This window comes from Maylandia zebra, linkage group LG14 (genome assembly GCF_041146795.1).
Source record: "Maylandia zebra isolate NMK-2024a linkage group LG14, Mzebra_GT3a, whole genome shotgun sequence".
Lineage (NCBI taxonomy): Eukaryota > Metazoa > Chordata > Actinopteri > Cichliformes > Cichlidae > Maylandia > Maylandia zebra.
The window spans coordinates 27446079-27472492 of NC_135180.1; the positions used below are offsets into that span (position 1 = coordinate 27446079).

The 26414-nt window shown below is 40.9% G+C and overlaps 1 protein-coding gene across 3 annotated transcripts in view; it reads right to left on the minus strand.

The window, feature by feature from the left end:
• cadm1b (cell adhesion molecule 1b) overlaps window positions 1–26414 on the minus strand; it is a 169707-nt gene that overhangs the window by 46969 nt on the left and 96324 nt on the right. For 2 of the 3 annotated variants that reach the window (XM_004558266.5, XM_024804941.2), the window contains exons 2-3: window positions 10876–10896; window positions 3721–3867 (exon numbers count right to left, since the gene is read on the minus strand). In XM_004558266.5, the coding sequence (XP_004558323.2) occupies window positions 3721–3867; window positions 10876–10896 (168 nt within the window). The remainder of the gene's footprint in view (window positions 1–3720; window positions 3868–10875; window positions 10897–26414) is intronic. The other variant, XM_024804942.2, reaches the window with a different exon arrangement.

The following is a 26414-nucleotide window of genomic DNA, read 5'->3' on the forward strand; positions in this document are numbered from 1 at the left end:
TAATTGAAGGTGGCACTGCATTGAGTTAGGCGGAGAAAATGCCACGTTTATAGGCCCGCTTGGAGCGCCTCGACAAAGCACGAAGAGGAAAATGTTGTCTTAACATCATGGAAAGATTTCCTTAGCAGTGCTGATCTAAATTTGATTGTCTCTGTGATGTAACAGTGAATTATTCACTGTTGCTTTTCTATCTGCTCTTTGGTGTCAAAATAAATATTTTTTTAGGTGTAGAGCACAACATGATCTTTGCTATTTTACAGTCCATTCTTCTCTGCCATATTGTGAGACAGCTTTAGGCATTTTGTACAAATATGACAAAGATGTGTACTCAAACTCCCCCGATGCTCTTCGCTAGTGGAAAATGGAACACACGTCTCACTACCTAGACTTGTGAAACAGCTGGGATGCAATATAGACCGAAATGAAGGGTGTTCCTCGTTCACCTTGAATCTTGGCTCAGATCCCAGATATAAACAAGTTTTAAAAAAAAAAAGCAGAGACAAAAACTCAGTTCGGAGTAGAAGTAGCCCATATGCTCATGCATAATCATAATGTTCAATATCCTAATCTAAGAGATTATCGTAAAATCGAACAGTGACAAGGACACAAAAGTATTCCCATTATGGTAGCATTGTTAATTATCTCATATCAATCTTGCAGTATTCTTAGCCTAATGACTTGTGTAAAAGAGCCAGAAAGTCAAGGACAGATGGAATCATGTTTGGACAGAAAATCTGACAAAAAGCTGGAGCTGATGTTCTAGTGATATCTGATATCTTCACAGTAATGCCAAACACAGGACAATTCCTTTGAACGGGATGTGTTTACAATTGTTGCAGCTCTTTACGTGCAACAATCGCACAAAATAAGCAAAATAAGCAAAAAGTCTAGACGAGAGTGTAGACGAGATGTTGTGTACAAGCTAATGAGGAGAAATATGATGTTCCACTATGCTGCAGGAATAGGCTGTTTATGATTACTCTGTTTATTGTGTTCTTTGACAATTGACTAAAAAATAAAATATCGGTGAGAAATGCACAGGATCATTTCAGGCTGTCACATCTGAGTAACATTAAAGAAAGACAGCTAAACATCTCTGCTCTGCTTAAGTGGTGTCACGGTCTGTGGACGTAGGCCGTGCGGTGGTGTGTGTGGTGGACCCAGGTGCGAACACAAGTGAGTAGACGGGAGTGAACTTAAACTGAAAGCGAGCCTTTATTATGGCTGATGACACAGAGTTCAAACAAAGCAGAAATACCGTGACTAAACTATAACTTAACTGGGAAACTAATACTGTGATAAATTATGGAGACTCGGAGAACTATGACGATGACTGCAAAGACTGGCCGTGAAAACATGGAGGGTGGGAACAGACGACGCGACACAGACTGAATGAAACGCAAAGACTAAATACACATAAGGGATGATCAAGGGAAGTGGAAACACATGAGGGGGAACAGCTGATACACATGAACCTAATGACAGGACAGGGAAAGTGAAACTACAAACACTGACATTAGACACAGACTTTCAAAGTAAAACAGGAAACATGGGGATTAGACGTGACCTGAACTGAACATAACCACACAGACATGACGCATGACAGGTAGACGCACGGACCAGGGAGACTGAATACAGGAGGAGATGACATAAACAACTAAGAAACAAAGGACTAAACAGCAACCTCGAAATTAACTAGATTAACTAAACTAGGGCACAAATGAATACCAAAATATATAAGAACTCAAACACCGGGTCACAGACCCAGCCCATGACAAGTGGAGGTAAATTTTGTAACTTTCAATAGAATTTTTTGGGGGTTTTTTGCAATAGATTATAAATTATTCCACTTGACAGTGAGGAAAAAATTCTTAGGTTACAGTTTTTGTTGTTGAAGTTTGAAAGTGGGTATTTAACATGGAAACTAATACACACATTGCAGATTAAATTATACCCTGACAGATTCTTGCACCATAGTCTTCTGGAAGAAGAGCCATTATTATAACCTTAGTTTGCTTATTATTAATACGATTAGGATAAATTGAATAGGGGGTGGCTGTAGCTCAGGTGGCAGAGTAGGTCAGCCACTAATCAGAAGGTCGGTGGTTCGATCCCAGGCTGCCTCCTGACTGCAAGATACTAACCCCATGTTTGCCTACTGGTGGTGGTCAGAGGGCCCAGTGGCGCCTGTGTCCGGCAGCCTCGCCTCTGTCAGTGCGCCCCAGGGCAGCTGTGGCTACAGTGTAGCTGGCCATCGCCAGTGTGTGAATGTTTGCGTGAATGACTGAATGTAGTGTGAAGCGCTTTGGGGTCCTTAGGGACTAGAAAAGTGCTATACAAATGCAGGCCAGTTAACATATGTGTTATTATTTTATTATTCCTTTATTTATCCAGGTAAAAATCAGCAAAAGCCAAACACGCATACGCCACATAATGACATAACAATTAAAAACAAATGCAATTTTCCACACAAACATGTGAAAAACAATATACGACATTAGGTCATTAAGAGCGACATTAAAAACAGTCGCACTGACTAAAAGAGGTATTCTCTTGTTCTTCTAAAATTTGACTTAAACTCCCCCAAGGTAACCATTTCTGACAATTTCAGCTCCTTCTGCAGATTATTCCAGGAAACGGGGGCACCGTATCCTGGACTATTATCACAGGGTCATATTATTATCATGAACGCGTGTCTTTGAGTCGGAAGACTTTTGAGTAAAGTTCCAGTTTTTCAAATTGCTTTGTTCTGTGTTTGATTATTGTTTGCTTTGGTTTTGATATCTAGTAGTATTGTTTGTTTGTTTTTGGCTACTTGTGGTTTTGGTCTCCCCATTTGTTTTATACTATGTTTTAATCTGTTCTGTTCTTATCTAGGTTTAGTTCAGCTGTCTCTTGTTCCCCTGTTGTTTCCACTTTCTTTGGTCACCCCTCAGTGCACCTGTCTGTATAAATGAACTCAGTCTTTTTTCGTCCTCTGTTGTGTTATATCGTTTACTCCTAACTCCGAGTCCCTGTTTGTCTTTAATTCCTAGTTATCGCCCAGTGTTTCTGGATTTATCTCATACCTGTTTGGGATTTCTGTTTATTTTTCCCTTTGGGCTTTTTCATGGATTATGTTTATTGAATTTCTGTCAGTCACTTCTTGTTTTAAACTCTGCCTCTCTGTGTCCTTGCATTTGGGTCCTCACATCAACACACTCCAGCTTTCAGCAGCTATGATTTAAAATGACAAAAATAAAAGAGCAATAGTAGTAGTAGTAATCTATTTTGTTTGTTTACTAGATGTCAACCCCAGATACTGTGCATAACTATCAAAATCCTGAAAGTATTTATACCAGCGGGAGTATGCCAAGAGTGACCAGGCTTATCTTACCAGTGCCAAACTACTGTATAAAAGTCATAAACATAAAAAAAAAGATTCTCTAAAACTGACAGTACAAATATTCTTGGTATCTGGTACTCAGGATTAAAAGAAATTGGATTTCTTCTATTTCCATCAATTGTTTGCACTCATGGTCCTTGGTGCAAACAAGGACCACAAGTTTGCATTTCAAGCTTTCATGCTTACAAACACAATACAGGCGCTAACTGACAAATGCTTTTCTTCAAAAAAGGAAGAATGATGACGACTCACAGCAGAAAGACATCTTGTGTGTGTGTGTGTGTGTGTCTGTCTGTATGTGTGTGTGTGTGTGTGCAAGACACACTGGCACTTACGTCTAACGTCTTTGAAGTAAATGGTCTGTCTGTTGGGGTTGAGCAGCTGGATGACGGAGTCATCGTTGTTCCTCACTCTGCAGCTGATGGTGGCCGTTTCCCCCTCAATCACCGTCACGTTGTCAGTTGCCAGATTCTGACCTTCGACTTCACAACGCAGGCAGAAAACACAGAAGAAACACAGAAAAATACATTTGAAATGTGGAACAAGCATCTCTGTCTGGATATTTAAAGTATCTTAAATATTTATGTTTCTAACAACAGGGACTGCATGTCAACACACGCACAGTGCAAAGATACGTGAATAGGCCGTGTAGATTGTCTGTTTGCAGCCATGTCTAATCCTTTTAATATAAGAGCCATGTGCAGTGTTTGTCACTATTGATCTCCCCCAGCTCAGAGTGGGCCCTGTGAGTCAGTGCCAGATGGGCTGTAAGCTCTGCTGCCCACGAAGGTAGGGAGTGAGGAGAGGGTAGGAAGAAAAAGAGACAAAGAACGAGTGTAAGAAAGTGGCAAGTAGTAGATATGGGTGGGGTGGAGGAGGTGAAGAAGAGAGGGGGAGTTAAACAGAGCACGAGAGAACAGAGAGAGGAGAGATGAGCCGAGTTGGATGCTGTATATGGTTAAGCTTTATCAGAGCCCTCCATCTGAGGTTCCATGTGACCAATGTGTGCTCAGTGTGCTCAGCGGTTCTGTTCTGTATCTCTAGGAATAAAAGTGCTGTAAGCATCTGAGTCACTCTCTGTACACTGGCATTGTTGCCACTGACAGACCCTGGACCTTGTCATCGTAACTTACACCTCACACCAAACCCCCCACACACAAAAAGCCTTGCTTTGTTTCCCCTGTCTTTGGAGAGAAAGAGGAAGAGAATCAAAAGTCACCTTGTGCTATATTTATCCGGCAGGAGCCAAAAAAGCGTAAGAAGAATGGAGAATACGTTTTAATGCTTCAGATTCACACCAGCGGAGGAACAACACTCTAAGCCACAGCCCCAAGAAAACATCAAAAGCACATTTGCATGCCCGAGTTGTCAGACACCTCTATTGCATTCTGACATTTACAAAGTGGAGGGGGGGAAAAAACGCCTGCATTTTCAGATAGTGATAATGGGAATAGACAGGCAAACTAACATGATTCAAAATGAACTCTGTGAATGCGGCAAGCAATAAGAAATTAACCTCCTGTGGAGAAAAGCTCCTCAGACCTGTCTGATGCAATGAACTACCCATTTCATTCCACTCTGCTGCCGGGTCTCAGGCTCAGGACAAAAGGAAGGTAATAGGTAAAAACAGCCACAGATTATGTCCAACAAGTACACAATACAGTCAATTAAAGGTTTATCGTAAATAGGTAATATTTACTACATGCTAATGTGGTTGAGGACAATTTCATGTAATACTGCTGAACAGGCATGGACTAAGAATACGTCCAAGAATAACTGCTCAGATAGGACAACAATGACTGAATGTGTAAACGAGAGAGTACATGAGAAAATGCAAAAAAAGGTTTGAAGCCCCATCTTTTTCAGCACATTACCTCTGACTGATGGATTGTAATGCATATAAAAATGGAAATGAGATCTATGTTTTAATGTAACATATATATTAGACCTTTAGTTTCCCTTGTGTAAAAACAAGCCACAGCAAATAATGAGTGGATAGTGCACATGCAGATCAGAAAAGTGTAGATCCCACCTACACTGTGACTAAAGTCAGTGCAAAATAGTGCACACTGCCACAGGCTGAATCCATAGAGGAATCACCACAATCTACCAGGTACCTGAAAAAACTGTGTAACGGTTAACTGTGAATTAATCAATAAACACTATATATTGTGACAATCCTGCTCCCTAAAATATAAGTTCAAACAGCTACACTATATTCCCCTTTACAATTGAACGCAAACCTATTTTCTCTTCAACAAAATACCTGACAAGCGAGTTCACGGAGGTGTAACAGTTCTGAAACGTAGGCCAAACTTACAAAAATCCCTGGCTTGCTATAGCAGGCTGTATACCAGTGTGACAATACCTTCCACACTCCTGCCCAACCCCCTGCCACAAATGTTGAACTTTTATTACATTTCTAATACAAGCAATGATAGATGATTGAATGATAAAAACCTTGTAAAAGTTAACCTAAGGAGAAAAATTATGTGACAGCCAGAAAGACAGGAATGGATTTATCATTGTAGCTAACTGCAAGGGCATTACTGGTATGCTAGCCAGGCTTTATGGTTAAACACAGAATTAAACAGTCTTTTTTTGTGATAGCGTAACAGCACGAGTTTAAAAACAGGCTGAAAAGTAGCATAATCTGATCCTCATCCTCACATATGAACCAAAACCATGTTGAAGAGTTGTAACCAGGGGATCATGTGTCGGAAGAATCAAGAGTTCATTTCTCATGTGCTGCAGCCTGGCGTTGCTTCCAGCGACATCATGGACATACGTGTACCTTTTAATGTGTTAATGGTGCAGATGCAAAGTGGCGGTCGCAAAACTTCAAGGATCTGGTTAACTACTGAGGAGGATCATTGTTTTTATGTGCTATGTAATTTCAAACGTGCCTTTAGAAACAGCTCAAAGAACATACAAACTATTTTGTGCAGTCTGACAAAATGTGTCTGTGAGTTAAATGTAAAATCGTGAGGAAACATGTCAATATGTGACACAGAGAGATGGATAAAGATGTAAGAAGGGGAGGAAAGGAGAAGACGGGAGACTATTTTCAAAGGTAAGCACAGCTTAGCAAGTGAAATGTTACACACTGGCAATGTTAAGCTTGCATATAATGTCCTAATTCATTGCAGAGTTTTTAAAATCATAAACTGGATCTACACAAGGTGTGTTGCTGAATTATGTTTTAGTGAAATATCTTGAAGTATAGTTTGTCTGTGTTATTCAAACACTGCGTTAAAAACTAGGCAGTTTAGTGCAGGCTAACCTGGTTAGCTTACAGTATTGTGATAAAGTCTTCAGTAATGGACTGGTTACATACAGGGTAGCAATTAGTTTACATTTAAGGCAATAATGCGGATTAGATTCACTCACCAAATTCTACCTATAATAGCTGTATAGCATCTAGGGATTGGAAATCTAGCCATAAGGTTTGTGTAAGCCCTACTTATAAGTTGCTGCATTCAGTAGAATAACGAGCTGTGAGGTGTTACAACACAGGTTAGCTGGTCACAGAGCATACAAAAAGTGTGACTATTTGAATTCTTCTTTTCTCCAAGCTGCACTGCTACACCTGTGAAATCCCACTTTAACCCCAGCTTGTAACCTTTAGACATTTCTACTCCTTTTTTCTTTTAAGTTAACTTTTCAGATTAGATTAGGCACAAATATTACTCAAAGAAGAAGCTGGAGCTCATGTCAGCTTCTCCTCAGTTTCTGAGGGTTGGTTCCAACCATCTAATGTGATTTGTTGCCTGAAAAAGGGAAGAAAACAAAAACATAAATGGCAAAGATATGTTGACTTGACTACAAACGTATTTGAATCCAGGAGATGCCTCCCTTGAGAGTGCAGTTTACTTGAATAAGGAAGTAATTTCAAGGAAACAGGGCTCATTGTGAGGTGAAGGAAAAATTCAATATGACGGCAATTCAGGGTTTGTTCTGATGAGCTGCATTAGTTTAAAGTCAGTATTCTGGTCTCATGGGTTTCACAGAATGTTATTAGTCTACAAAAAAACCTATATCAGACTTTAATCACAGCTTTTAAAGTCTCCAGTGTCACATAATTTGCTCCTGACCCATTAGCAATATGGTGTATGAGAACGACTGAATCAGTGATAAGAAGAAAGAGGCACTTTCTAGCTACACTAGTTGTTTACCATCTAAAATAATAGAATAAAACAAGATAATGGTGAGCATCAAATCAAAAATGACCTCACGTGAAGATTTAAAATGTGGATGCATTCTAGTATAGTATAAAGAAAACAATACAGTGCAGCTCCTCTGTACACTACATAATAGTGTTTTTAGGCAAAAGCAAAGTGTAGTGTTTTGATGTCTATTTTATTTCATTGCTGTAAAAGTAATATATTTGGCAGTCACAACAGCAACATAGAGCAGCAGCCTCAAAGCAAGGTTATTCAGCTCCCAATCTGTTGGGCTGAGAGAAAGGGAACGCAAAAGATAAATTCTCCATAAGGTTTAGCAGCCCCAAGCAAGGTTGGTCCCCCTCCAATATCCTAGCCTAGGCTCATCTCCAATTCAAAACACACATAAATATCGTCGCTGTGATTAGCAATCCCATCAAAGTAAAAACAGGCCACTTTGTGGAACATGGAGGGTTTTCGCAATTGAAGTAAACATTTTCAATTGCCTCGGCATCCTAGTCATGATTGGGTGCAAATGAGGAAAGGCAGTCATTAATTCTGGGTGGTGGGTGGGGATGTAGGGGGGAGTGGGCAGAGGCATGGCACAGATGACTGGCTGATAAATTCACACTCATTCCAGCAGCTGTCTGGGAGAGTAAAGTGCCTGTATCTCTACACATGGCTGCCCTCCTGTTCCTGCATCACAACATACTGAATGAAACAGTCAGAGGGAAATACAGACCTTCAAAAGTCTGTGTGCTCTCCAAGGGGATGTACAATCTGGCATGAAGTGTCTGGCGCGGAGTCTCGGTTCATCAGCCGTACTCAAAATGCAAAACGGCACAAACCTGACCAATTTTTACAAAAGTTGACGAAATCAGGAAATATTAGGGGGTCGGCTCTTCCATCAGAAGTTCGGAGACAGGCACCTTTTGAATGGAGCTCGCGCTTTCTTTGAACTTTTCTCTCTTGTTTTCACATCAAAAGACATGAAAGGGGCAGCAAAAAGCAGGATAGCCAGCCCCCAATTCCTCTCCCTTGAGTCACCGCTGTCTGCAGCAGTCATGTCCTTTCAAGGAACAACCAGGACTATAGACAGTCATTAACAATAAAAGTTTCTCCCTCTCTTTCTCTGATGCTGCCTTTTTGCACTTTATCCCTCTCAGTCATTAAATCCTGATCCTCATGATGAAATGCTGTTTTAAGGATGTTCACAAGAAAGAAGGCCTGTGTCTCAGGGTATAATTAGCGCTGTGCCATTTCTCCTAGACCTGCATGGAAAAGCTTCAAAAAAATAATTCGTACCCCCTAATTTGACCATCGTTTTTTTTCTAACTAAATATAAGCTCTCTTAGAAGCTAAGGGTGCCCGTTTGTATAATGATGCTGCAACACAACTAGAAAAAAGGATGTCCTTCCTGAAAAAGCATCTTTTATCAACTAAAATATTACAGTGTTGTTTTTCTCACAGAAACGAAAGACTCCAGCGGGTTTATAAATCACACTCATCAGCGGTAGCAGCTCTTTAGAGATGAGTTTTAAGTGAATAAAACTGCAAAGATATGAGAAATCCCTTTGAATGATTCTCACTAGGTCTGCACGCTCACTGTGTTCACTGTTTGTTTTTGTATTGGTCCATGAAAGGTTAAACACCATATACTACACTCACAAGCTACTTCACTAGGTACACCTGCTCAACTGCTCTTTAATGACACCACATAACCATCCAATCACATGGAAGGAACTCGATACATTTAGGCAATTCAAGTGACTTTGAATGTGGTATAATCGTTGGTGCCAGATATGCTGGCCTGAGTATTTTAACCTTCTAGGACCGGCGTCCACATCACATTTTGGGTTGTCTAGACCACAATACTAAATTTTGCTCTTTCAAATGGCTTTCAAATGAGCCATAATGTTCAAAGGGACACAATTGTTGTTTCTCATTTTGTTTTTGTACCCAGGCAAAATGCTGCTGTGTTCAGACACCAAATAAAGAGTTTTGCACATCATTACTCGATTGTAACTTTATAGTGTCCTATCAAACACTATAAAGCCAAATATCAAAGAGAAATTAAAAATGTATGCCATGAAAGAGTTCGGGTCTTAGGAGGTTAAAAACCACAATGTCACAGAGATTTCTAGGGTTTACATGTCTATGCAGAGAAGCATCTCTGAATGCACAACACTCAGCACTGATCACTGACTGAACATTGAACCTTGAACGAGATGGGCTGCAGCAGCAGAAGACCAGACTCCTATCAGTTTGTATGCATTCACCAAAATTAAAGAACACTGCTTGGTCTGATGAGTCTTTGTTTTTACTGTGACATTATGATGGTAGGGTCAGAAATTGAAATGGGCCCATCATGTCTTGGATCAACAGTTCAGGCTGCTGGTGTTGGTTTAATGATGTCAGGGATATTTTCTGGGTACACTTTGGTCCACCATCAATTGATTACCATTTTAATGGAACAGCCTAACTGATTATTTTTGCTGTCCAGCCAACAAATCTGCAACAACAGACGATGACGATATTCACCAAAATCTCTGAGAATTGTTCCAGCACCTTGTTCAAACGATGCTATTAAAGCAGTTCTGGAGGCAAAAGGTGGGCCAACCCAGTACTAGTACTAGTAATAAGTTAACTAGTAATTCGGTTAAGTTTAGGCACTAATATTATAATATCATGCTTCATTCCATATTAACTCTTTTTGACTGTTTACTTGCAACACTTATCCTCTGATAAAGGAGCAGCTTGGGAAAATAACCTTAGTGGATATTCTGTCGTGACAGGTCTTTTTTTTCATAGCCTCACCCCTCAAACTAGGTAATTACGGCTCTTAGCCTGGGAAGTAGCACTGATTTAGTTTATTACAGGATGGAAATTATGTGAAAATACTGCTGTTTACAGCTCGGAAAGAGAGAAAAACACATTGTTAAATTCATTCCTCACACTTTTACTGCTGAGATTCTACTTTTGGAGAGGCTACAGAATGGGAGGAGATTAGCAAAACTTCTATAGTTAGGAGCAGGAATGTGTCAAAACTACAGACAAATTGAAGAGGAAACCAAGTGGCTTGAAAAGAAATCGAAATCAGCCATTACATGTGGTGAAATGTTGATTTGAGAATTACAAATAAAAACAGAGGATCAGAGCTGTGAGCCGACGGCTATCTCCTCCTTCCTGAAAAGAAACGTTATGAACATAACCAGCCATTCATGTAAATATGCACAGATGAACAAACCGCAATGGACAGCCAATCAACAGACACAGACAGAAGCAAGCACTTCCAAATGAACAGCAGGTAGCAAAAAGAAAGATTACCTGTCAGGGTTTCAGCAGCTCCTGTTGCAGCACAGGTGAGAAGGAGAGCAGGAGAGAAAAGAGGAGAAAAAAAAACAGACAAGTTGTGAGCAGACAGGATGTAAGCAGGGAGCTATATTCCACTGGTAACAAAAAGCATATTCTTAATTTTTAAATAGGCTTGTTGAAATTCATTAAATTCAAGCTCCATATGCTATTTGTGTAATTTTCCACCAATTAAGACAAATACAAAAGCCGTCATAATGAGTCATTTTTACAACACAGGTGTGTGCGATTCCGACGTAATGAGCCATTTTCCTGCCTTCATCTATTTTCCGATGTTACATCAATATAGAGGTACAGAGGGAATATTTGGACTTTGTTTTCTACCCCTTGTGTCCCTGATTGAGATTCCAGCCAGCCCCACTGTGGAGCAGCCACTGCCTGGAGACGCTCCCCTGGGACCCGCCGTGTATCCTGGAGAAGAGAGCACCCATTCGGAACGGTGCCCACCCAAACTGGCATCTCACAGGGCATGGGAGACTGGCGCGTTCCCAAGTCCCTGCAGCATTGCTCAGGGCCTGTACCCTCGGGAGAGCTTCCATCATTCATTGTCTGCTATTCATAAACAACTCTGACACACACACATGCACACACACACAAATCTCTTGCCCCCTTGCTGCACATCTACATTTTTATATTTCGCACCATCTTTTATTATATTGACATTTCACACACACTTTGGTGCTTCTTTACTCTGGCTGTGAGCAATGGGAGCTTCAGTGCCAAGCGTGCTGTACAGTATGGTGAAGTGACTGCCTGTCTAACTTGTCATTGCTGGCTTAATAAGGGTGTAAGGTATGACACATGTCCTTGTTATGGCTCCTTTGTGCATTTTCGACGTGTCAGCAAGTCCCTCGGGACACAAAAATGTGAGTGACAAATCACACATGATGGGAAACAAATTTTGAACGTTGTCCAGGAGCCCGCAACGATATCTCACTAACTTAAAGCTTTGCTTCATCTAAAACACAGCGTGTCAGCCAAAACTTGCTTATATGTGATAATTCACCAGAATGAGGCTTCTGGGCAGTTGATGTAAAAAAAAAAAAAAGAACTCACGAATAATAGGCGTTGATAGACTTGAGCTTGAATGAGCACGCTGCATGTATCCCAGTCCAACCAGCCCTCAGGACAGTCCATAATGAGGCTTTTGAGCTGCTTTAATTGCCAGGTAATTATATGTTGTAGCAACATTATGTAAATGACTCATTATCATCTTGTATGTGTACCATATCTGCCCTCGTTTTGCTGCAATACTTTGTCAGGACTATAACCCAGAAAAATGCGTCGGCCTGATAGCGGGGCATCTCGGTCTTTAATCTTGTCAAGAGAGACCTATATCTAAACACAGAGACTTGTGATATAGTGTAGTGACACCTTCCCTAACCCTTCAGTATGATCCACTTCCTGCTGGTGGCCTCTGAAGGGGCTATAAATAGTGTTTTGGTGGCGGGGGTGCTGTCGTGCAGCGCTCCCCTTCTCTCCTCTGTACCTGCAGCACATTAGGTAGAAGTTATGAGGTGCCAGCTCGCCTGTGATTAGATGTCATGGCTGTCGCTCTGCTTAGACAGTGCTGATAGACAGATTTCTGGGGAAATGCATGTGATGGCATTCGTGCGAGTGCACCCATTGCACCAATATGTCAATCACACTGGATGAGAGCAGGCAGGCTAACCGTCCTCCAAATAATGTCTGTCCTTGTCGCCTCACCTCTTTTCCTTTTCATCCAAATCGCATCTTCCCGTTCTGCACAATGAGCAACATTATGTTCAGAAACACAAAAGTGGAGCATTTCACACTCTCCACCTACATTGATGCTACATTTCCTGCTGGAAACCGGCTCATTGTGAGCATTTGAAAGGGCAGACTCTTGCACTGCAGTATGTTTTCTATACGAAGTGAGGCTCTAAGTGCACCAGTATTCAGGGGTCTACGTTCAACCCATTGCCACCCCAGTGAATCCATAATAATGCACGCTGTTTTTTAGTCACTGAGGCAAACTAAGATCTCCGGAGACAAGATGTCTGTGTGGCAAGAGTGGCACATAGCCTCTCTCTCTCTCTTCCTACTGCTCGGTAAAAGCAGTGGGGTAACACTAATGAGGCAACATTTCATCTCAGTACTAGAGTGATGCCTTTGAATTAATGTTCTTCCTTTCAGGTAAAACATCCCTTGCTTATTTATGCTCATGATCTGCAGCGTGTTGCATGTCAACCTAGTGTGTGATCGCACTGCATAAGAGGACACAACAGAGTGGGATGTTGGAGCTTGGTGTAGTTCCCCATAGAGACACCCACACTGGTTACCTTTGCGACAGTGCATGTGTGTGTGGAGTAATGCTGTCTTACTGTGGGTAGCCCACTGTGTTTTCATTTAATTAGTAGGATCAGAGGTGGGCTTCAAACTTTTTCTCTTCAAGGAAATCGGATGGAGAAGCGGACTCCTGCAGAGTGGACCCAATAAACACAGGCGACTCTTGAGGTCAGAATTTTCACAAAGCAAACTGATGAAAGAAACTCTGCTTTCCTCACAAATAAGATCAAAAACCAGTCTCTAACACTTTACTCTAGTCTTTCTTATCAGTTGTAACTAGTTTGAAATCCCTATTAAACAATTTGTTCAGTTTCCGCAGATATGCCATTTATTTTTTCTGTGAACTGCAGATGAAATGGTTGGAGGCGTCTTCATGACATCTGAGCACGCTCCATGCTTTAGCTGAAAGCCTATCTATTCATTTATCAACAGCAAAACAAATTCGCAGACATTCCAGGTTTGTACTGTAGGTAGCCTATTGGCCTAATAGTGTGCATACATATAGCAACTCCAGGGCTGAAAAATGAAGACTCAAATGTCAAGGCAGCAGTTCCTCTGATGGCCACTTGATGCAGGGTTCAAAGGTGAGTCAGGCCCCGAAGACTCGCGAGTTAAAATGATAAGTGATCAGGGTTTTTTTTATAGCAGCTTTCAAACCAGTACAAAAAGTGCAGTTTTAATCCCCAAAGCTAATATTTTACATCATGACAATTCACTAGCTGGGCCCATGTTGTCATTTTCTCAATGCAGCTGCCAGGCCTGGCAGATCCTCATGTACTAATAAGAAGTGAATAAGTGAAAGAATTGAAAAAAGGGGAGGGAGGATGGGGCACGAAAGCGGGAACGAACAGCTTGTAGAACTGGGTCATCATATATAGATAAGATCCAGAAGGGGCGTGTTTGGAGGCGCGGTCCTGCTCCTGAAATTCAGATAATTTATCTCCAATAGTGTATAACTGTTTTAACAGCCCACCTATTTAAGCTACATTAAGCTATAATGCTATCCATTATTAGCAGCTTGGCATGACAGAGCCACCTCTCTGTCATGCCTGTGGGGTTGGAGTTTTAGTTCAATTATTATGGCCTGCTGTGTCGTTAGCACCAACAAAGCGCTCCTGCTTGTCTTTAACTTTTTATTTGTATATTACTTAGCATAAATTAGCAGATACTGACTGTGGGATGCACACAAGCAGTATATATGGATACACCTCATTAAACAAGCATTAGCTGCTGTCTCAGCATTTTACCCTCTCATCCAAACTATGATCACTTCTCAAAAATAAAAAAAAATAAAATAAATAAAAATGTTTGCAGCTACATTGTGAAAAGTGGCTAAGCCCATCTGTAGTTACAGTCTGTGGGTGCTCAGACAAAAGTTCAGTGCCAACAGCTCTCAGGTGGGAGACCTTTCTTATCTACCAAAACAAAGGATTTATTTTCCCATTTGGGGTGGAAAGTGAGTCATCCCTTTGGCATAAATCAACCTTGCAAATTATGAAATACTTCTTTGAGTTATGGGTTGTTGCAAAACACAAAGACTAAAAAGTCTATGAGCCTAAGGAAATAATATTAGGCTTACTCACTGCTTAATGTGTCATGAAAATAGCCATTAATTGACTCCTAAAAACCTTTTTAAAAAAAAAGCAGACAGACCTGAGTTGGGATTACATAACATTTAGTCAAGCAGATGACTTAAAAGTTGACGTGGCTGAAATCATAACAGCTACCGAGCAGCTTAATCTCTACGACAATGGAGCCAACGTCATCCGCCAATTAAGACTGAATAATATGGCCTAAATCTCTACAAAAAGCTTCTGAGTGGACCTCTCAAGATTGTGTGCTCTTGTTATACAAAAAAAAAAGAGCTATTTTCTACTCTGTAAAATGGCAGAACTAATTAAGTTGCATTTCATTTATGTACTCGACCCACTTCTTTTATTATCACCTCTCCGGTACTACTTAATCCAGCCCAAACAGTCAGTGAAATATCAGAAAATGCTCACCTGTAAACACGGCCAGGAATATTCAGATTAAATTTCCCCTGAGTCAATTGAGACATTATAATCAGCTAGGCTTACAGGAGATGCAAAGCATGTTTCTGCTTGATAAACCGCAACAAAAAGGAGATTTGCAAATATCCCCACAGAAGTGGGTAATTGCTCTGTGTTAATGGGATATGCTTTGTAAAGGTCCAATCTATTGCTTGATTGTGTGAGCAGCGCCAGCAAGACACATGTAGCTGACGCGAGTCTCTGCGTTGGGAGATTAAAGGGTAATCCTTCAGAAATGCTGTCAGATAAAAAAAGAAAAAAGTAGCTATATTGAATTCGGTGCCCTGTCCCCCCTCAGTGAAGTGCTATGGGCATCTGCAATTGCACAGAAATTCCCAGAGATGCGTGTTCTTGTGAATGCAATTTTCAAATTAAGACATGTCAGTGTTAGAAACGCCTTTGAAAGCATAAAAGGTGAATAATATCATCGGTGTACCTGACTGGGTGCTGTCGTTCACAATACACATGAAAATGTCTCTGCGGCTGACAGAAAAAAAGAGAAAAAAAATTGCAAACAGCAGCCAACCGCTTTCATGACAGCTCCGCACAGCTCCGGTAGTGTTCGTGTCTTACAGTCGTGTCATAAAGAAAAAAACAAAAAACAAGGGGGTGGGGTGTGTGCGTGTGTTTAAAAAAAAGCTGCTAACAAATTTCTGATGAGTGTGGATGCCAGGCTGCTCTTCCACACGGTCTCACATGATAGGCACCACACAATCCCTGTTACCAAGAAAAGTGGCAAAAATAAAAGCAAAATAAAAGAGACAGTGGTTGCTTTAGATCTGTCAAACTAAAGGTGATCCGACAAGAATTACAAAACAACACTTTTTCAAAAGATATATTGCAAATCAGCACAATATGAGGAAGGGAGAACGGTATAGCAGCACACGATTAAGTCATGCTGATTGTGACAAATGCAGTAACTATCCGGGTCTATGAATCACTTAGCAACTGCTTTTGCTGGGAGGTACAATGATTTCCTTTTTTTCCTACCAGGCACAATGATCCACTCTGTTATGTTAACAAGACTAGTTGACTGAGCACAGACTTAAGTGCAGCAGCGGCAGCAGCACTACGCTCTGCACCCAAAACCATGCACCAGAGAAGAGACTCGTGTTCTAAGCCGAAGCAAAGCTTAACCTCTGGCAAAGTGACACATCACATCTCATTCACGTTGTCTATTTCGGGTGATGCTGCAACTTTTTGGTGTCTTTTTTTTCTGCTCAGAGGCAGCAGGTACTTTGAAACCTCTTTTCAGCCTGGTGTCAGTTTTTAAAAGAAAGTTGCAGCAGGAGTGCCACGTTTGTTATCACAGTAGAGAAACCGACGCTCTGATTGTGCCCAGATAAAAAAAAAAAACGAAACAAGAAATGTTTCAGATCAAGACTCCAAGAACTGTTTATGGGGAAGAACCACTGCTATTCTGGTTACACTGTAATGCCTCACCTAATGTGCGGTCTCTTGCAAGGAAAATTCACATGAGCAATACTCAAGCAGGAAACGGTGAGAACGTGAGTGCGTCCTTTTTAGCTTGTCTGCCAGCATATTTGCTTACTCACTAGGAATGTGTGTACATCTGTGCAAGCACGCCTGCGTGTATGTGTGTGTGAGGGGTAATTAGGACATTAGGAGAAGCTTCTGACAGGCTTGTCATCGCCACAGCCTGCCCAGTGGAAAGGAGCTGGTCAGAGGGGTAAGTGGGGGTCCGGCAGGGTCAAGAGACAGCTGCTGCACCACCACTCACTGTCTGGAAGCTCTCAGAGAATATTAAACCACCGGGGCTTCAGCCAAGATGCTCCCTTATTTATGGAATACACAAAGGCTTTCCAAAAGGAGGCAGTGGCTAATTTATGCCACTGTTGTGAAAGTGCTGGGTTTTTTTGTGGTTTTGGGGGTTTTTTGATCATGAAACAAAAGAGCATAAACATAAAAAGACCAGAATAAATGGCGATGGCATCGAGGTAACTGAGGTTATTTTGTAAATCAGCGAATTTGGAACACAGCGTCTGTTGTTCTCACTTTTTCACTCACGCTTCTTTTCTTTTTTTCTCATGATGATAAATCTGTGCGGTCTTACACCTCCTGTGTATGTGTCGCCAGCGCAGAAAGGCTCTATTATTACAATGTGAGACATATTAAATACATCTCCAAAGGCTGATGACCTTGGTGATGGCATACCATTAATTGTATAGATGGATTATTATCATCACAACAATAACATGGCTGCCTTCTTGCTCCACTCACCCAAACACCTGGGCCCATTCCCCGGCTGCGTGTGCTCATATACTCATAATCACTTCTATCAGCCCAAAACGTTAACTGCATCCGGGGACGCTAAATACGTCCATTTGTTTGCAGTTGTAATGTCTTTTGTGCGCCTCAATCAGGCACCTGTCAGACACACACCTGCTACCTCAGAGCTAAGAGAAAAGGCAGAGGGAAAGCCTTTTGTTTCCTCACAGAGTTTATAATCAGCACGTTGTTTCCAATCTTCTCCCACCATTTTTCAATTTCCCATTTCCCTTTTCTCAGTCAAATCACTGCTATCAATCAGGTGCGTGTTTGAGAACGAGAGAGAGAGAGGAGAAAGAGAGGGGGAAGTTCCTTGATGGAACCATCTCCAGCCCCAGGCCTCATTAGTCAGAGAGTGCAGAAAAGAAACGTGTGCGTGGATGTGAGTGGCGCGCGCACGTGCGAATGTGTGTGCACGTGATAAAAATGAATACAGGGAGAGTGTGTCTGTCAATATGAGGCCATTTAGCATTTCCTATTCCATCCAAATGATGCACAGCGGACATTATGCTCTCTATTTGAGTTTCTCTAAATGGATATTCAACCCAGTAAGTTCTATTATATTTTGCCCTTTCCCTCCACTGTGCTTACTGATATCATGGCAGAAGATGACCTATAGCGTTTCAAAACAATTTCTGTGCAACCATGACAACATCTTCTCATATCAGCTTGCAGTGAAAACATCTCAAAAACGAATGCAGCTGACTGATGTGGCAGTCGATACACAACAGCTGCATAGGCACAAGCTATATTGATTAATGTGACAAGATGGGCTCAAAGTGCATCGACATCCTTGAGGAGAGTCGGCTTAGTTGCCGGTACTGAACACTGCTACAAGAGGAACAGCACAAAGCCCTCGGTTAACATTCATGAGGCACAAATTAGGAAACAAATACAAACACTGAATAAAGGATGGGCAAACACAGCGAGCCGAGATTTTTGCCAACGTGGCAATATGTTCGATGTTTTACTGAGTGTATTGATTATAAAAGAGATCCATTTGAAGTGGCTGGACAAAATGGCAACTATAGTAAATTCACAATGGCAGGGTAATATACGGCTTCACTGCTTTCATTTATTCACAGCTTGACATTTCCTCCCTTCCACAGAGTGTGCTCTAACTGTGTGCCAATGGCCACATCATTTAGACTGGACCCGCATGAATATTTAACATTAGCGCCTGGCTCGTAGCACGCAGAAAATGAATTATTTTTAGTGGGCTTTGCAGAGGCACCGTGAAAAACCCCTCACTCCGGTGATGAATCGCTAGAGAGTTTATGTTGTATTAAGCAGGCAAAACAAATGGCTATCAATCATTTGAAGCTTTCCATGCTTGCCAGCTATGCATCTCTTGCTCCCCTTTCAGAGATTCAGTCGGTTTTCAGAGGGATCAGCTGCCAGCTTTGGGTTGTGCAAAAAAGGGTCAGCCTCGAGTTCACTGGTGTTTGTTGACAAGCCCTTTTTAGAAGAGGCAGACAGCCTGCGACTGAATGCAGCTTTAGGTAAATGTAAACACAGCTTCAGATGTGCTTCGTGAGTTAGCATCGTGCTACGGTTAATGGAATAAAAACCTCAGTTTCCATTCTTCCGTGATGCCCTCTTTTTATCTGTCTGCAAAAACTGCTTCATAATCTCAAACTTAACTTTTGAGGTTTTCAACATTACCCTTTTTTTCCTCCATGTGCATTGCACTCTAGGTCATTACACATCCATTGCATCATGTGAAACGCTTCCAAACTTTATTAAGCCCGACACAAACGTGACCGAGACTTACACAAGATGCATTTCACGGCGCACGAGCTATAATGAACTTGTATGGTACTGTATTATTGCACAATCTGTCAGATGCATTATGCAGCTACATCAGCGATGATAATAAATCATTTTGAAGAAAGGGAGAGAACTAAGATCAAATATAAACCACAAATAATTTGTTTTGAACGCGCTCCAGTACATCTTGGGAACTTGGGTTTTGTGTATACAATTTTTAACTCTGGAAAATATCCACTGTAACGGAAGGAGATCAACCAGATCCGTGGCTGGCCAATGATCAAATCATGTTTGATGTTTGAACTACCTAACCTCTTAAATCCCACTATCCCACTGTTGGGAGAGTGAATTAAAACTTGTCCTGTACAGCAAAACACTCTTAATGGGGATTCCAATTTTTCTGCCTGACTAAAGACTATATGTCAGACTGAATTTCAGGGAAATGTGTGAACTGAATCTAGAAGAAGCCCAGAATTTGACAGTTTAGAGCTACGTTAACAATGTGTTTCCAACAGATAATACAGCTTAGCATATATTCATTTTTTTATATAGTGCCAAATCACAATAAGTCACCTTAAGGTGCTTTATATTATAAAACCCTACAATAATATACAGTCAGCACAAGTGAAACAGGCAAAAAAAGAGTTGTTCTTTCAATTTCCATCTTGCATTTATGCAATAAGTCATTTATTAAACCTCAAACTTAATTTCTGCAGTCCTAAAAAGAATTAACACACTGTAAATATATTACAACTCTAAGAAACTGTTGGAACATGCTTCTATGCATCACATATTATGTGTAATCCTATCAGACAATCTGTGACCTTGCAACTATTTAAGGGATATTTTAAAGAAAACTGGGTCAACAGGGCTTAAATTGGTTTATATGATTCCTAATAACAGAATAAAATAGAGCACGTGTGCGACAACTGCGCGACCTACTTTTTAAATGTATGTTTGATATAGCGTTTGATAAGGTTTAAGAGAATTTTGGTTCCAGAGAAGCATGCAATCTGAGATCCATGAAAAGATCTTTTGTACCATTTTGTGCGAGGGAAAGGTTCAAGCTGAGGTTTGAGTGAATCATCATTTGTAAAAGCTGATTTAAAATGACATCCGCATCAGTGAAAGGCTTGCTGGATCCTGATAGACCACTGCTGAGGCCGCTGGTACAAAGGTGTGAATGCTGCAAATAAATAAAACTGCTTGCAGAAATGAAATTTCAAAATAAATCCTCGAATATTAAGAGTGCCAACAGATCAAACCTAAGAGCGCATAGAGAAGTAGTGCTTATAGATGATTAAATCAGCGCCTCATGCTTCCCCCGTACCTGCTTTGAGTTTTATTTGATTGGCTACGCAATTACCTTAACATTGGTTAATTGCTAGTTAATCTACCTCTCAAAGCAATCACATAACCCTCTGGTCTGCCAATCAGCAATTTAAAAATCACGTTTAAATTCAGTCAGCTAAAATATACACGTACGCACGAAAGGGTTCCCAGGACGCCGACGTGACACGTGGAGTTTACAGATTCTCGGATTACTTGACAGTTTCATTAAGACAGATTACCGTGACCCTGAAGTTTTAATCTACCAGATAAAGTGAAGCTGTTTTTACACCCATCGTCCAGGATGCACTTCATTTCCAACAACATCCGAACCTGAGATGAGATTTGGCCTCCTTCAAATACAATCTGAATTGATTAAACAGAAACTGGCAGGCTGAACAGAGCAGAGGAGAGTACAAACTCGTCCACGCAGCCAGTGGCGACTGTGGACACAAGATTGAGGGTAAGATATCCGTGAGTGGCCGGGCACCTGAGTCTGAGAGATAGTACTGCTTACTTGCGGAGGAGGGGGGAGGTGGGTCAAACGGGAGAACGACAAGGTGGGGGTTTTTTTTGCCTGTGTTTTCCCTTGAGGTTAATATTTTATGGATGTGTGATACAGTTCAGGTGACAGTTTGAGATGACGGAGAGTCAGCGTGCAGGCGGCAAGAGTTCAGCGATTTATTAAAAGGGAGGGAGTGTGGCACGGGGGAGATCTGAGAAATGTGTTAGTAGCTGTTAATGCGAGGGGTCTCAAAATGACTAAAGTTTGTGCTCGTACATGCAGTCATGCACATGTGTGTGAGATGAGCTTTCTGCAACCCGAGCCCATTAGAAAAGCAGAGGCACTGGCAGTACAGATGTGTCTCTCTCTGAGTCCGACATGAAACATAGGAAACGGCCTCTTTGATCATTATCTACCTGTCAGTCTGCCCTCCACGGGGACCACCTGTTACTACTGCTGATGTGCCGCAATGACAGGCCAGGGGCACTCACACAAACTTAACACACATCAGGCAAAAAGAAAGAAAGAAAAAGGAGCACCGCTATGAGTCTGGATGGTGTCTACATTCAAACTTTTCCCCATGGAGGTATAACCATGACTACGAGTACTGTGGGTAAAACGCAGGTTATTTTTCTAAATTTGGATTCCAATTAGCCTCAGTGACTGTGAGGCTCGCTTGGGTCCACATTCGCATTCATACCAACAGGCAATTTGGTCTCCGATCCCCGTGATTGTATGTTTGTTGGATGTGGGAGGGAAACAAGCTGAAATCCATGTGATCAAAGGGAGAACATATCTAGGAGTGAGTCAGAAGCAAACAAACTCGCACAGGTTCATTTGTTTGACTTCCTTCTTCTACAGCTACGTACTGTCTCATACAACCTGCTGAGAAAATTTCTACAAATAAAAAGACACAGCGACTACATATAGACTGCGCTGTGAGGTTGAGCCCAGTGGCTCCAAGCATGATTGCAATCAACAAATGTGGTCATCTTCCGCGGCTTCTGTGTGCCCTCACGTAAAAAGGAGTTATTTTCTTGCACCCACAGCTTATATGATAACGATGTCAATTAATTCTTTTTTCTCTTTCCAAAGGGAAAGCAACCTTAAAAAGATGGTTCAAACAAACCAGAAAAAAACATTTGTCAGTTTCATTTACTTGTTGTCAGGGTCTAATATTCCAGGGTTTATTTTTAGATCTAGTTCTTTTGTTTTAACTTTTGACGTTCTAATAAAAAAAAACTTTGACTAAATATCTCAGCTATAGCAAGGAAAACTGATGCGTGCTTTAGAACAGGAAACTACAAAAGACTGTGATAAAAAAAATAATATCCCTGATCAGATGCAAACTCTCGTCTCCCGCATCAATCGAACCTTTAATCCACCTTCTAAGCCCTTCCAATCCGCCTTGCTAGATGAAGGACACCTGCCTTTCTGCAATCATGCAGAATGCTGGTATTAAAGATAATTTGTGAGACGTGCAACTTGATGAATCCAATATTAATGCAATTACCAGAGGCAGTGGGCTGGAAAAGTCGACGTTAAAATGTTTCTTGTTTTAGAAACTTCCGGCAAAACTGCCGCCGACAGGTGTTATTATTTTTTTTATTTTCTCTGTAAAATAAAATACCAATAACGTCTACTGTAATTGTGTGAAAACACAAATAACCTGCTAAACTGACCCTTTAAAGCTAGACTGCTGTGAAGCTGTCAGCAATAAAACGGGCTCCGTACTGTGCAGAGACCTGCTGGCTTCGAGGGAAATAAACTTTTCTAACCAGTTCCCAAAGTGAAGCTGTCTGAAGCTGTCTGTACGGTATGTGAATCGTTTGTGTATCTGTGGGTTAACAACTGTTGGTCATCGTTTTGAAAAGAAATTCTTCAGAGACTCGGTTTGCTTGGCTTGTTAGGGGAATATCAGCACCTTTATGATCAATCAAAGAGTTTCTAAACCCTTGTACCCTCTGCTGCCTTGCTGCTTTTTCGCCGCATTCCCTTTTGCTCCTGTTCTCTCAATTTTTTTTGTCAACACTGACTCCGTCTTCTGTAGGTTAAAGTTACCACTTTAATCTTTGCTTGCCCCCACTGGCACCCAGCATAAACAAACGAACACTATAATGCAGCAGCATACACACATTTATATGCACAGCCATGTTTGTCTGTCTTTGTGTTTCGGGCAAGCTTGACTCCGTTGTTAGCGTACCACCCACATGACTTGCGGTGGTCACATTTGGTTGCGGCAATTTACACACTTTAAGTTGTAATGGCTTTTCCACATCTTTCTCAGAAACAGCTCAGACACCTCTGTAACTACTTTGGGAATACACTGCGCGGCCACAGCGCCAACAGCATTAATATGAATTGTACTGTCAATTTAAAGGGAATGTTTGAAGCTTATTCTAATGGGAATGAGTCTGTTCTGAGAGCAGGACACGCAGGACAGTGGAGGAACATGCGGCTATGATGTTGTGTGGACGCGAGCAGAAACATTTCATTGTACATGCTAAATTTTCTGACGCAGTCTCACGTAATGCCATCTCTGTCAAGCTTCAGATCAGAGCGTCAGATCTTTCAGCACAACATCAAAGACTCCTCACAACCAAGTGCGCGCCAAACAAACCAGACTCCAGCAGACTCACAAATTCACAGGAGCTTATTGCATCTGCACAGCCATATAACACAGTGTCTGCACCTTAAAGCCGGCAAACACACTAATCACCTCAGATGAAGAAGACCAAAGCTTGTAATGTCCTAGCTTATTTGGATTTTTTAAAAATATGTATACACCAGACACGACTTCAATGTATTGATCACTTTTGAAATGAATTGAATTCATTACAGAACCATACTTGTTCTTATAATGATATAAATTTATTTTAAAAACATCCTAGCTAATAGGAGTATATCTACCACCAGTTCAACTGCTTGTAACTTTAATTTTTTACTGATAAATTAAATAAATGATGCAGTTGATCATGTGGTGCGCAGCGGGGTACGAGCATGCATTTAGATTGTTGCTTAAAGCAGCTGTAATCAATATTCTTATAATGGCAAGAAACTGGTTCCTTGTAGGGAACAGACAGAGAATTAGCGGCAGACGCTGCAGCAGCACTCAGCTTTACGGAGCTTTATATTGCCTTTCAGTTCATTGCTTACAACTTGCTGCCCAACTCTACTGTTTCACTTCACTGCTGCTGCTCTGGCAGTTTCATATTCAGCTGCAGCAGGCAGCTGTTTTCAGTTTTCAGTTACAGAAAAGAAAAGAAAAAAGCTGTAAAACCATATTGTACATGACCTGCCCGGTAACAAACAAGTGGCAGACAAAGTTAGAAACTAGCGGGTGAACACAGTATGGAGCAGCAAACGAGCTGATATTTCCCTAAGGAGTTTGTGGAGACAAGTACAGAGCTACAGTAAAGCCAGACTGAATATTCATCAGGTCACCTAAAAAACACAACACAAAAAATGCTAATGTTGCTTCGTATTTACTGGATGTGCTAAAAAAAAAAAGATGTTTGCCAAAAGAACTTGAAGGTGAAATATGTCAATCTTGTAGTTGTAGCTTGTGCAATGGAAACTCGAGTAAGAATCACCAGGGCAAATATAAACATTTATAACTAACATTTTAATATTTTTTCTTTTAGCATGGTGAGGAACTTTAACTGCAGCTACTTAACAAATGCAGTGGATTAAACAAAAAAGGCTCCTAACTAGAAACAAAACTAGAAGTATATAATTCTACACAGTGCTCAGCCACCAAATGTAGGGTGGGTGCCACAGTTGTACAAAATTGACAGTACTTGTAATGTTTTTCTAATGGTTAATCCACCAGTATGTGCATCAAAATGATGTAACAAACTGATGTTGGCAAAATATGCCTGTAAAATATGTGAGTTTCATACAAATATACCTGAAGGTTACATCAAAATGGTTAAGTGGTTCACACAATGCAGAGACTAGCAGGTAAACTGGAAATAGCTTACATTGTTAAAATTTTAGGTTTCATTTAATTTGATCACAGAGATGCTGCAAACACTTTCCAGTTTTTTTTAAACAATTTTAATTATTTAAATAAATTTCATCAGTAATTGAAAACTATTGAAATGCCAGGCTTTATAATGTATTTTTCCACTTTAAAAAAAAAAAAGAGTCTTTTTTAAAATTGTTTCTAAAAAATTATCTTTTTAAAAATTGTTTCTAAAAAAAAAAATCTTGGTCTTATTTCAGCTTTTTTCTTGTAATTTGTTCTTGCTTTTAATTCTAGGTTTCATGTTTGTTTTTCTTTCTTTAAAGCACAGAGTGGCTCTGTGAAACATACTGAATATTTCTTGCTGTCTTGCTTGTTTTAGCGATCGGTGCTTATTATGCATCCTTCCACAGTTCATAACAATAACACCAATATCATAGTTCTGTCACAAAAAGGTTTATAACATATAATATCAGCAATCCAGTGGATATCGCTGCTGCTGCTGATAATAATAGCAATAAAATGTGAGATGTTGCACAGTAGTCCTTGCCAGAAGATGCGTCGAACGTGGAAGACACGATGATCACTGAAGAAATAAAGACAACCATTTGGCTAATCTATGACACAACACCGCTGACACTCATAAGATTAGAGATGCCTTTCAGTCTAAATCAGGCCTCTATCTGCATGCTTAGCACTATTACTGCCTTTATGGGGTACTACCCTCAGGGGTCTATTGCCCACACGATAGTGGATGCCAAGCTCAAATACACTTTCTCTCACACAGTCACACCGAACGGGATGAAGATGAATCAAATATGATGATTAACAGGAAAAACATTCAGTGAAAGTCTTTATAGAAAGTGTTTCCGTGGGCTGATGGCACAGTCAACGCGGTGGAAACTCCCCAGCAGTCATGAATCACTCGTCAGGAGTTTCCTTTCTCTCAAATTTAAATGCATACTTTAACATCAAAGGTGCGACCATACCGCTAATGCAGCAGAACAGACTGTTGGAGCTTTCATGCCCAGAAAAATAGCGTTTGATAGAATTTTTTTTTTTTGCCAGACACAGAAAACACTGGCAGTAGTGTGTTTTCCAGGAAGATGAGGCCTATGCATAGGGTACTGTTTGTTTTTCAGACAAGAGACTGCCACTGGAATGCCAGTGTAAATACTCGGTTTTGTCAGTTCTCTCTGCTGTTGTTTGGGATCCAGAGCAACCACAGGATCAGCATCAGAGAACATTCTTATCCTTCGGCTTACAAACATAC